This window comes from Mesocricetus auratus, unplaced genomic scaffold (assembly GCF_017639785.1).
Source record: "Mesocricetus auratus isolate SY011 unplaced genomic scaffold, BCM_Maur_2.0 Super-Scaffold_100676, whole genome shotgun sequence".
NCBI classification, from domain to species: domain Eukaryota; kingdom Metazoa; phylum Chordata; class Mammalia; order Rodentia; family Cricetidae; genus Mesocricetus; species Mesocricetus auratus.
In genome coordinates, this window is record NW_024429266.1 from 145,439,427 (window position 1) to 145,453,287 (window position 13,861).

Sequence of the window (13,861 nt, forward strand, 5' to 3'; positions counted from 1 at the left end):
TGAGACCCTGTCTAATATAGATAACTCCTCTGAATATAAAAATTGAACTTGGGAAAGCATATTTGTTAGCTTATTATCAGTGGTCTTCAGTCAGCTACGTAGCTGAGGGGAGGAGTTTCCTTCTCAGGAATAGATTGATGGTAATCATAACTACCTAAGTTTAAGCTAGAAATACACTCAAGTCAGTCAAAATCAGAAGAGCTCAGCATTTGCAAATTAAATGGAGAGAAATTCAAAGCAATTCCACTGAAATCAGGAACAAGACAAGTTCACTTTCTCCATATCTATTCAATATAGTACTTGAAATTCTAGCTACAGCAATAAGACAACAAAAGGCGATTAAGGAGATACAAATCGGAAAAGAAGTCAAACTCTTGCTATTTGCTGATATGATAGTATATATTTAGTGACCCCAAAAATTCTACCAGAGAACTCTTACAACTGATAAACACCTTCAGTGATGTAGCAGGATACAAGATCATCTAATAAGTCAGTAGCCCTCTTATATACAGATGACAAATGGGCTAAGAAGGAAATCAGAGAAACATCACCCTTTACAATGGCCACAAATAACATAAAATATCTTGGGGTAACTCTAACCAAACAAGTGAAAGACCTGTATGACAAGAATTTTGAGTCTTTAAAGAAAGAAATTAAAGATATCAGAAAATGGAAAGATCTCTCATGCTCTTGGATAGATAGGATCAACATAGTAAAAATGGCAATCTTAACCAAAAGTAATCTACAGATTCAATGCAATCCCCATCAAAATCCCAGCACAATTCTTCACAGACCTTGAAAGAACAATATTCAACTTCATATGGAGAGGCAAAAAACCCAGGAGAACCAAAACAATCCTGTACAATAAAGGATCATCTGGGGGCATCACCATCCCTGACTTCAAGCTCTACTATAGAGCTATAGTAATGAAAACAGCTTGATATTGGCATAAAAACAGACAGGAGGACCAATGGAATCGAATTGAAGACCCTGATATCAACCCACACACCTACAAACAACTAATTTTTGACAAGGAAGCTAAAAATATAAAACAGAAAACATATTCAACAAACAGTGCTGGTATAACTGGCTGTCAACATGTGAAAGAATGCAAACAGATCCATATCTATCACCATGCACAAAACTCAAGTCCAAATGGATCAAAGACCTCAATATAAATTCATCCACACTGAACCTCATAGAAGAGAAAGTGGGAATTACACTTGTATGCATAGGCACAGGAGACTACTTCCTAAATAAAACACCAGTAGCACAGACACTGAAACAATTAATAAATGTGAGCTCCTGAAACTGAGAAGCTTCTATAAAGCAAAGGACACAGTCAACAAGATAAAATGGCTCCCTAGAGAATGCAAAAAGATCTTCACCAACCCCACATCTAACAGAGGGCTGATCTCCAAAATATACAAAGAACTCAAGAAACTAGACACCAAACTATCAAATAATCCAATTTAAAAATGGGGTACAGATCTAAACAGAGAATTCTCAACAGAACAATCTCAAAGACACTTGAGGAAACGCTCAACATCCTTAGTCATCAGGGAATTGCAAATCAAAACCACTCTGAGATTCCATCTTACACCAATCAGGATGGCTAAGATCAAAAACACTAATGACAGCTTATGCTGGAGATGTGGCGAAAGGGGAACACTCTCCCATTGCTGGTGGGAGTCCAAACTTGCACAGCCTCTGTGGAAATCAGTATGGTGATTTCTCAGAAAATCAGGGATCAACCTACCTCAAAGACCCTGCAATACCACTGTTGGGCATATACCCAAAGAAGGCACATTCACAACACAAGGACATTTGCTCAACTATGTTTATAGTAACATTATTTGTAATAGCCAGATCTTGGAAACATCCTAGATGCCTCTCAACTGAAGAATGGATAAAGAAAATGTGGTATATTTACACAGTGTAGTACTACTCAGCAGTTAAGAAACAATGACATCCTAAAATTTGAAGGCAAATGGACAGAACTAGAACACCACCATGAGTAGGGTAACTCAAAACAAGAAAGACAAATACAGTATGCACTCACTCATAAGTGGATACCAGACATAATGCAAACGATACCCAGATTATAATCCACAACCCCAGAGAAGCTAGAATCCTCTTCCAGAAACAGATGGAAGCAGATGCAGAAATCCACAACTAACCATTGGGCCAATCTCCTAAAGTACAACTGAAGTGAGGGAGGAGTGATAGCATGAACAAAGGAGTCAAGACCATGATGGGGAAACCCACAGAAGATCACTGAGTCAGGTCTGACAAATGGGGAACCTCCCTTCGTAAGACCGAACTAGACTCCCTTAATATAGATGGCAATGGTGTGACTGGGACAATATATGAGGCCACTGGCAGTGGGCCCAAGATCTAACTCTAATGCACAAACTGACTTAGTGGAACCCATTCTATATGGAGAGATACCTTGCTCAGCCTAGACACAGGTGTGTGTGTGGGGGGGGAGGGGGAGGTGCCTTGGTCCTGCCTCAAGGAGATGATGGGACAGACTTTGTAGATTTCCTAGGGGAAGCTTTACCCTCTCCTCATCCGAGGAGCAGATGGAAGGTGGGGAGGAGTGGGGGGGAGCGGGAAAAGTGAGAGGGAACTGGGATTGGAATGTAAAAAATAAATTAAAAGAAAAATAATTTAAAAATCAAAGGGGCTCTATAGCAACAAAACATGCTGCTGCAGCTTCTTGTCAAAAGGCCTTTAGAAATATCCAGGTCAACTACAGTTACTGTCCAGATAATTATATTCTAATAAAAAAATATACTGGCCCACTAAGGGGTGACATAATTATGTGTCTGTACAAAAAATAACATTTTGACATGTAATTCCTAGAAACAAAAGTTAAGAAGGGTGTAAATGATACCCATTAAGATAAACTGCTGGGCGTGGTGGCACACACCTTTAATGAGAGGCAGCGGCAGGCAGATCTCTGTGAATTTGAAGTCAGCCTGGTCTACACAGTGAGTTCCAAACAGCCGGACCTATGTAGAGAGACTCTATTTCTTTTTTTTTTTTTTTTTTTTTTACGAGACAGGGTTTCTCTGTATTGTTTTGGAGGCTGTCGGTCCAGCCTGGCCTCGAACTCACAGAGATCCGCCTGCCTCTGCCTCTGCCTCCCGAGTGCTGGGAATAAAGGCGTGTGCCACCACTGCCCGGCGAGACTCTATTTCAAAAACAAACAAAAATGTGTGTAAAATCTTCCCAAGAACATTAAAGGGGTATTGTATCTGAATAGGTTCTGGTTTTTTGATGTGTTTTGTTTTGTTTTTTCCTGGTACCCATATGAGTAAGGACTGAAGCTAGGAAAACAACTGTGGGTGACATCAACATTCAAACTGTAGCTACCAAGGAGGTTAACATGCTATGGAGGTCACTGTGGTCGAGGTCATGAAAGTTTCCAGAGACAACAGGGCTGAGGAACCTTGGAAGAAAGGAAACAAAAGGCTTAACTCCACTATCAACAAGTGGGGCATGCAGAGAGTTGACTCATGCTCATAAAAACCTTGCAGAGTGGCCGCAGAGGACAGAAGCAATTCAAAGGTTTTCTATCAAATTGGAAACATTATGGTCTGAAAGTAGCATTTTTTCTTTATGCTCCCTTGAAAACCTTAGCCCTTGGTTGTAAATATGCAGAGGGATCATGATTACAAGGGGTGACTCGACAATTTATTTGGCTTAGAGCCAGCTGCAACTGATCTGTTAGGTTTACTTGGAGGTTCTGATCCAATTTTAGGATAAGTGAATAAAACTTCATACTTGAGCCAGAATTAACTTCTACTTCAGACCCGTTCCATTTTGACCAGCACCCCCCATATTTCAACTGCTTTAGATTAAAATTTCAAAAGAACCATACTACCTAAATTATTGAGTCTTAATGATTAAGAGTCCAGCATAACACGACACCAGATTTTCTTACTAACTTTATATTACTTCCTTACTAAAAGACATCTACTGATAATTGACTATTTAGAAATACACACAAAGTAAACTATGTACATTAGCAGTTTAAATGTACTGCTTCCCTACCCCTATATATATATTTATTTATTTATTTATTTTTTGGTTTTTCAAGACAGGGTTTCCCTGTGGCTTTGGAGGCTGTCCTGGAACTCGCTCAGTAGACCAGGCTGGTCTCGAACTCACAGAGATCCAACTGCCTCTGCCTCCCGAGTGCTGGGATTAAAGGCGTGCGCCACCACCGCCCGGCTCCTATATATTTTAAGTAGGAAATTTGTGTTTATAATCTTGAGGTTGAGCTAACAGAATGAATAAAGACACAATGTGTATTAACAGCATAACTGTAGTCCAACTAATGTGTCAGAATAATTAAAAAAAACTTGAGAACAATGAAAAAGACTATAAAAGACAATGTAAGAAATATAAATAGCAAATAATATTTTAAAAAATACACTTCAGAGTATTAGCAGAGGCTAAAACGTGCAGTTCCTAAATAGGGTCTGGGATAACGCAGCACAATCTCAGCCCTGCTGAATGGGAGCTTCAAAAACCTTTCCAGTGGGCTATAGATTAGAGACAGCAATTTAATTTTGATTAGCTAACTAGGTAACTTTTGTACCTTCTTGGTCAGTTTGTTTTCTTCAACTACCAATCATTTAGATTCTAAAATGTATCTGCCTAAAACAACCTTTAAAAATATTGACTGTCCCATGTGATGCACACCCACAGATGAAGGCAAAACCACTCATGTAAACCTAAGAAAATCCCCTTTTTCTGTGCCTGTGTCACAGATATGATCACTAGATATGATCCTTTCGTTCTGAGAGGGAACTACTATTCTCTAAAGGGTCTGCCCCTGACTATACTGATCAGTCCTGGGAACGGATTGCTATGGTGGACACGTCCTTCTCACCACAGATGTAGCTACAACCCCTAGTTTTGACAAACCGCTACTACCTAGAAATGTAGAACAATTCCTTTCACTCTTGTATATTTAATTTTAAAACACTTGTTAAGCCCAGTCTTACTGTGTTGTGGTTACAGAATACCAGCTTACTTATACTACTAATTTGGGATTTGTCAACATTTTGCTTAATGTACAATTACTTTTTGTAAATATTTCATAAATGTTTAGAATTAACTATGGATGCTTCGTCTTGAGAATGGAGTTTTACAGAGGTATCTTAAAGCAAGCTTGTTAATATTGTACCAGTCTCCCAGACTTTCTTCATGGGTATTTTGAGTCTCAAAGAAGCATGTTAGTGCATCCACTAATGGGTCATAATCTGGATTAGAACCATGTGTGGGTGGACATGTCAACATGTTAAAGTTGAAGATTAATCTCTTTAAAGGTTCTCTTTTGACATGGAAAGATGTCCACTGTGCCATATTCACAGTTTGGGAATATGGAAGACACTTAAGAACAAGCAGCATTTACTCAGACACAAAACCACAAAAACCCCAAAACCACATAAAACAAACCAACAACAAAACATTATCTTTACATAGTGCAGAAAACTGTATTCTTATTTTCAAATGAAGACATTACCAGTTGAAAAGCAGAAATGGATTTTTTTTTTCCAGACAGGGTTTCTCTGTGGGGCTTTGGAGCCTATCCTAGAACTTACTCTGTAAACCAGGCTGGCCTCGAACTTAGAGAGATCTGCCTGCCTTTGCCTCTGCCTTCTGAGAGCTGGGATTACAGGTGTGTGCCACCGCCACCACCACCCAGCAGAAATGGAAATTTCTATGCAATTCAGGGAGGAATAAAGACTAAAACAGAAATTTTGTACTCTTATAGGAAATTAGGTATTTGTGTAGCCTGACCCAACTATCCCACTTCCAGTACATATGCAAAAGACCATCACAGAGAGACAAAGATCTGCACTGCTTGTTTTGTATGCTGGAAAACTGAGCTGAGTGTCTAGCAGAGCACATGTAAATGTGAAGGAATTCCATGGTGTATTATGCAGTGATTAGACACCTGGGTAAGATATGCCCAGATTCTAAATTTATGAGCATACAAAAAAGGGTTGTGCTTTTTATACGGAAATGCATGTGTACACACACACACACACACACACACACACACACACACACACACACACACACACACAGTTTTTTTTTTCCCTTGGTTTTTGGGGACAAGGTTTCTTTGTGTAGCTCTGGCTGTCCTGGAACTTGCTCTGTAGATCAGGCTGACCTCCAACTCAGAGATCCATCTACCCCTGCCTGCCAAATCTTGGGATTAAAGGCATGCACCGCCGCCGCCACCGCCACCGCCACCACCACCACCAGGTTTAAGAACCCACATGACTCACAATATGTATTTTAAAGACCAGTCACATGATTGAAATAATGGGTAAGGGAAGTTTTTGTAAAGGGAGGCCATGAATGGGAACACATTTAATTCAACCAATTATTTTTTTTTCTGTCAGAAATGATAGTGTGATACTGTAATGCTACAATTTGGAAAATTAAGGTTGGAGGATTACAAGCTTGAGATCAGCTTTGGGTCTCACAGCAAAACTATGCATATCAAAAAAAGATGATGGTGAAGATGATATGGAGGAGGAAGAGAAGACAGAAATGGCATAGAAGCTGCACAGTACCTCCCTCTCACTTCTCACTCACCACACTTCTGAGTGGATTCACTATGAAAAAACTGGAGGGTCGGATAATAATTTAGGCAGAAAATAAAATTAACAAGAGACCTGGAAATCTGCTTTCTTTGCACACCTATTAACATCACACAGAAACAAATTTTGGGTGAGGATGGGGAGCTGGAAAGACTGCTCAGTGGTTAAGGGCACTTTTTGTTCCTGGCAGAGGACCAGGGTTTGATTCCCAGCCTGCACAGTGGCTCAAAACCATGTGTAACAACTAGTTCTAGGAGATCTGATGCCTTCTTCTGACTTTCATGGGCACCAGAGAAGCAACCCATATGGTGCACATACATACATGCAGGCAAAACACTCATATACATAAAATAAAAACAATACCACACAAAAAATTTATGGTTTCTCATTAGAAAAACCTACCTGGCAAGGGTGTCCAAATACTTAGTGGAGTATTTGTCTTTGCAATAAATGGTGTTAGGACAATTGGATAGCAACACTCAAACACTGTACCTATCCAACCTTTAAAGAGTAGCTGAAACTGGTATTAACTAAACAAAGGCTAAAATATACCCATTTAAAGAATTGCAATCAGGCTTTGTAGAGGGCACACACAACCTGACTAAAGAAACACTCCTGAAGTCAATGACGTAAGCAAATATTACTGTCAGCATCACTTGTATTTCCAGTTAAAAATTTTTGACTTTTGCACTTTAATGTTGTATCTGAAACTAATGCTTAGCCCAGAGTCAACCAAAAGATACTCCTTGGTTTTCTTCTAGTGGGTCTATAATTTTAGCCTTTGTTTTGTAGGATTAAAACAACAACAAACAACAAATGCATAGTCAGGTTTGGTGCATATATCTATAATCCCAGGACAGACAGGCATTTTGAGTTCAAAGCCATATAAAATAAAAATAAATAAATCTTTTAAAAATAAGTAATGCCTATTAGAAAACACAAAATACAAAAACTGACTCAAGAAATAGAAATCAAAGATAAACACATGACCTATGGGTCATAGCAATCACTGGTAAATTCCATCAAACACATAAAAAATTAACATTAACCACAGCACTAATCCTAACACTCATTATCAAAACACCGCAGGATGACAAACTCATTCCATGAGTCTGGTATTATCCTGACAACAAAGATAGCAAAGACACCACAAGAAAACTACAAGCCATAGGAATATACATGCAAACATCTTCAAAAGTCTTGCAAACTGAATCCTATGGCAAATGAAAAGGATTGCGTAACATAGCAAAATGGGAATTACACCAAAAATACAAGTTTGGTTCAACATGTGATTAGCAATTAATGTATAACCACATTAACAGAAAATGGAATGGTGGTGATGATCATTTCAACAGATGCCAAATTTGACTAAAACCAAAACCTTTTAAAGCCCAGACAAGGAGAAGGGAACTTCCTCAATATAACACGTCACAAGAGGAAATCCACAGCTAACACATTCTCAACTGTGAAAGACTCAAAGTCCTCCTCCTGAGAACAGGGTACCTGCTTTACCATTTAACACGCTGCTAGAAGTTCTTGATAAATCAATTAGAAAAATTAAATCCATCCAAATTGAAAAGGAGGAAGACTGTCTCTATTCGCAGATGAAAGGAAATATTACACGCTCTACAAGAAAATTAAGAGTTAACAAATAATCCCAGCACTCAGGAGGCAGAGCAGGCAGATCTCTGTGAGTTCGGGGCCAGCCAGGTCTACAGAGTGAGTTCCAGGACAGCCAGGGCTACACAGAGAAACCCTGTCCCAGAAAAAGAAGAAAAACAGAAAAGAAAAAAGACCTAACAAATCAACTGAGCAAATCTGCTAAGGTACAAGATCAACATGTAAAAATTAGCTATATATCTACTATATACCAACAAATAATCCAAAAATGAAATTAAAACCATTATAATAGCATCAAAAAGAATAAAATATTTATAAGTATGGGCTCTTAAGGGATTCTGGGTGGTCAGAACAATCTTGAAAACAAGACAGTTCTTTCTAGCAAAACTGATGATGAAGATATACTGAATTCGAACTGGTACTGGCATAAGGAAAAACAGACCAATGAAAACAAAATATAGTATCCAAATGTGGACAGAGGCACGTATGCAGTCACATGATTCTGATGACGAACGCCAAGGAACAAATTAGTTAGGAAAAATAGCCTAACAAATGATTTTGCCAGAACTAGACACAACATACGAAAGGATGAAGGCAGACCCCTTCTGAATACCACACACAGAAATGAACTCAAAACAGAATTTCTATATATAAAAGCTAGTCTAAAAAGACAAAAACCTTATGACAAATTTGGCAACAATTTCTTGGATATGACTCCCCAAAACACAGGTAATAAAAAAATGCATGCTGCACCATTAAAATTGCTATATGTCAGTCAACATATAGCAATCATATATACAATCAACAAAGTTAGTATGTGAAAGGCTGCCTACAGAACAGCCAAAAATATTTTCAGATTATACATTTAATAAGGGGCAAATATACTGAAGATATAGAAATCTAACAACTCCAGTACAAAAAGCCAAGCAGCTAAGTTTCTAAAGGTCAAAGAACTTTAAAAAAAAAGCCTAAGAAGATCTACAAATAGTTAAAATGTGTATCAAAACGACATCAAGAAACCACTTCCTATTCAACAACTCAGCTAGTATATAAAATAAAAAAAAAACGGAAAATAAATTCTGGAAAGGACGTGTTGAAATGGGAACCCTTGTACACTACTGAAGAAAGTGTAAAATCATGTAGTCACAGAAGATGCAGCCTGCAGGAGCCCCCACAATACTGCTGGCAGAAGCATAAAAGGACGGCCACTGAAGTCGTACAAGTTGGGCAGTTCCTTAGTAAGAGAGAATTGCCATATGAGTTGGCATTTCCACTCTTAGGTGTACCTCAAAGAACTGCATACAGGGATCTGGGATCAGCCCTATTCACATCAGCTGAAGAGCTGAAAGTATCCAAGTATTTATCCCAGTACCTTATGTAAACATAAAACAGAACAGTATCAAACATGAAAAACTGATATACTGTTTGTGATGAGCCTAGTGGCTGGACTGCAGCTACGTGGTAGAGCACTTGCCTCAAAAGGATGGTGGCCTTGTTCAATCCCGGGTAGCAGGGAGGCTGAGGGAGCCTGACAAGAATCACATATTCTATGGCGGTATTTATACAAAAGGACACAACTGGAGTCCCCAGAGACAGAAGCAGATTATTGGCTGCCAAGGGCTGGTGAGAAGGGCAGAGCATGGATGATTACTATAAGCCCCAAATGTCACGGATTATTTAAGTGGAGGAAAAAAAGAAAACCGTTTGGACTCTTGAGATAGGGTCTAACTAAGTGTCTCAGGGTGACCTTAAACTCAGAGCACTCTTCCTGTCTCAGCTTTCTAAGTACTTCAAATACCAGTATGCACCACATGCCCTGCTCAAAAGTGTAAACTGTGCTATGTGGTCACATACAAACTTTCTACCCTTTATCCTCTTTTCAGTGTTATTTCCAGGCTTCTTTTTAAATCAATTAACGTACGTAACCACTGTCATTTCATATCTACCCAAAGTTCAATCATGAGAAATACTGGGTATGATGATAAACTAAACACCTCCTGTCTCCTTCCCTATAGGCCAGTGGAGTCCATGAAATCCTACCACAAAGTATTTTTGAGCACAAATTGCCAAAATAGATATTTATTTATATTATTTCACTAACCATGTTATTATAAAATATACAAAAAAGAAAATTTGAAAGCTTGAGTAAAATAAATATATATTGTTTTCCCTACTCCAATGGACAGAGCATTTCTCCTTGAAGAGCTCTTGTCTAGATCTAACATTTTTTGAAGACATGTTTACTGTAACTAGCTAAGGCTGGCCTAAAACTCAGGATCCCCTGCTTTAGCACCCTAAATGCTGAGATAACAAATGTGCATCACCATGTACAGGGTTCTAATTTTACTCTTGGGGAGAGAACATCTGCCTTTACCAACTCTTTTATTAAACTAATGTGACCCTAACAGCCTGACTGCTGTGGCATCTACCATGAGGAATTTTGAGGTCTCTGTTATTCTGTAATGACTTCTTTATGAAGACAGATGAGGAAACTTCACTTGGGTATTTGTAACTAACTATAATGATGTTGAAATTCTGACTTGCTTTTATAATATAATAAGTGATTACAACTTATCTTCTAGCATGTAACACCAAACTTGTAGCTTATTTCTGGAAAACACATCCATCTACCAGGTGTATTTATCCCCCTGTGGCTTTTATTTGTCTTTTCATCATTTATTTTAGTTCATTTGTTTATTTTAAATCATGTTGTGGCTTACCCCATTTTCAATTTTTATACGACCCTAATGTTTCATTTACTTACAAACACTGTTGGATTATATGTGCGTATTGTGTTTTAAAGCAATTCAAATACTTCTCAAGGGACAGCAATAAAAAACAGAACCCCCCCATACCCACCCCAGGCCAAACAGAGGCCATGCTAAGCTTGAAGCTCCCTGGGTCAGAGGCTTCCTTTTACTTCAGATTCTGAAAAACACCTAGTGCAAAGCTCTGCATCCAAAGGGTGACTGGCAAGTGTGTGTTGGTGAAAAGAATGACAACAAACAATAGCGCTGTGCTACACTTTCTCACTCTTTTCCAGCTGGGAAGAAATGTTATAGTGAGGAAAGGGCAAATGGCTTTTTTTTCCACCTGTGTGAAGGGATTAACTAAAAAGTCCACAAAAAAGGCAGTTGCATCCCAGTTGGAATTTGTAGCCGTGTACCTGGATGTGCCTCCTTCTGGTGTGCTCAGAAGTCATTTGGGGATAGCCTGTGCTCGGTGCGTTCTTGCTGTGCTTGCACCGCTTCTCCAGATATCTCCTCTGTTGATTAGTGACACTGCTGTATAATTTAATTCGCCTGGGTGACAAATACAGTCTTTCCTGGCCAAAAGCTTGGATCAACCGGGCTGTGTCAATAGTGGATATGGAGCTACTCCTTTCATTTAAAGTCACATCCTTGTCAGTCTGGGTCAATACATCGGAGTCCACAGGAGAAGTAGTACTGGAAAAAATGTTGGGACTATCTGTGAGGAGCTCACTTTCCTCTGAGGGTCTAGAATCCGAGGAGGTATTGCTGACATAATCAAAATCTGGCCGTTTTCTCAGGATGTACTTATCCAATTTAACCTGCTCAATCTTAATCTGATTGGATTTCCCACCACGATGAGAAAGCACCCTGCTTTTCCTAAAGTCACCTTCATTCTGACCCTTCTCTAGGCTCTTACATCGCTTCCTCTGCAACTTGCCTCTCTGTTGATGCTGCCTCCTCCCAGTCCACCCCCTCACTCCTCGGCCCCCTCTACTATCATCTTGTGTACTTTCTGAGGCCTGGAGTGAATGTGTGATGGGATTCTGAAGCAGTTTAGCCAAACGATCAAGTCGTTCCACCAAAGAGAGTTCTTTCTTATCACAAATGCCAGGTGATTTCTGCTGTTTCTGTCGCTCCTGGTACTTATTCCAGAGTTCATTCAAACTCATGGTGCACTGTGTTGTTAACTCTGGGGTGACCTTTTGATCCTTTTTTTGGTCATTTGTTTGTCTTTTGCCTTTTGGGTCTCTGGCCTGATTCTTGAGAGTATGCATCTTCTCATTTTCTCCCAAATTCAAATTGATGCTGAGGCTTTTAATTCTGGTGTAATCCATCTTGGTCTTGTCTGCACTTGGGCCAGGGGGAGGAAGGCAGCTATGCTCTGAATGATGGTGAAAGAAATCCTTCCAAGAATGCTGCATGAATACACTCCTTCCCAAAGACTCATGGCAGAAATCTTGCTCGTGTGGCAGGTGTACTGGATGATGGAAGTAAAATTTGGCTGATTTGAAGACAGAATGAGTGGTATTTTCAAATGCTGAATGACATTCAGACTCTGGGAAGAACAGAAAGAAAAAAGATTTTGTAAAAATTTAGAAATTTGTATTCCCTTTATAAATACTGTTGTTGTTGTTTTTCTTTAGACATAAAACATGTGCTTAGCAACCAGACTAACGTGAGTCAAAATATATGGATTCTGGGTTAACTTTGTTATCATGTGACAGAGTTGGGGCTGGATCTCAGATGAAAAAGTGTTTGCCTAGAATGTAAAGCCCTGGGTTTAATTCCTAGTATGCTAGAAACTTCATTTATAGTCCCAGCATTCAAAAAATAGAGACAGGAGGATTAGGAATTCCAGGTCACCCTCTGCTACAACAACCAGTTCAAGGCCAGTCTGAATTATTTGGTACCCTGCCTCCAAAAATAAAAACAAGTGGTCCAAGCACTAGAGAGTGCAGAAGCCACTGAACCTGTCAGTGAGTTCAAGACCAGCCTGATCTACACAGTGAGTTCTAAGCCAGTCAAGGCTACCTTGCCTCAAAAAACAACAAAACAAATCTGTACTGAATTCTTCCATCATGTGACAAAGCTATGTGACCTCCAAGACAGCCCTTTAGTTCTCCACACTATACTTAGTTCCTTTATATATTTGTGACCTGTCCTTTGTAGGCTACTTTTTACATGTATTTTTTCTTTAAAAATATCACCCTGCTAGTAACACTTAGATAGACATCTTCAGTTAAAAACCCAGAGATTTCACCATCAGCACTAAATTGGTGGAGTGAAAAAACTTGTTTTAAAACCTCACGTTTGGGCAATCATCATTCCACATCAAATAGGCATTGTTGAATGCAATCACATCTTCTAGTAATGTGTTTCCCTGAATTGTGCATTAGAACTTCATCCCTGATTGCTGGACCATTCAAAATCATGGCAGCAGCATTCAAAAAAAATCCTGTGCTGTCTCATTCCTCTGTTCCTCTTCACAGTCAAGTTGCTAAAGTAGCAAACATGCATTTGCTGTTCTCTAACTCATTTCCCAAACCAAATCTCTATCAAATCACTCCTGTGTTTAGCCACACCACTGGACAGCTCTGATGTGACCAATGATCTCCTCAATGAGTCAATTCTATCTAGATAGCATGTTCATACCCAAAATTCCCTTTCAAGATGATCACACTTCTCCCATGGTTTTTAGTATCATTTCAATGTCAATATCTACTCCTAGATTTACATTTCACACTATGATTTCTCTCCATCCCAGATTTATATCTATGTATCAGACTATCTGTGGTATGTACAGTCACCTTAACTTTTAAATGTCATTAACTGAATTCTTTTCTACCCTTTACTAAG

General features: G+C 39.1%; 1 protein-coding gene across 7 annotated transcripts in view; it reads right to left on the reverse strand.

The window, feature by feature from the left end:
• Window positions 1-13,861, reverse strand: part of Alms1 (ALMS1 centrosome and basal body associated protein) — a 116,237-nt gene that overhangs the window by 15,338 nt on the left and 87,038 nt on the right. For all 7 annotated transcript variants that reach the window (XM_021227747.2, XM_040737303.1, XM_021227746.2 and 4 more), the window contains one exon: window positions 11,419-12,560. In XM_021227747.2, coding sequence (XP_021083406.1) covers window positions 11,419-12,560 — 1,142 coding nt within the window. The remainder of the gene's footprint in view (window positions 1-11,418; window positions 12,561-13,861) is intronic.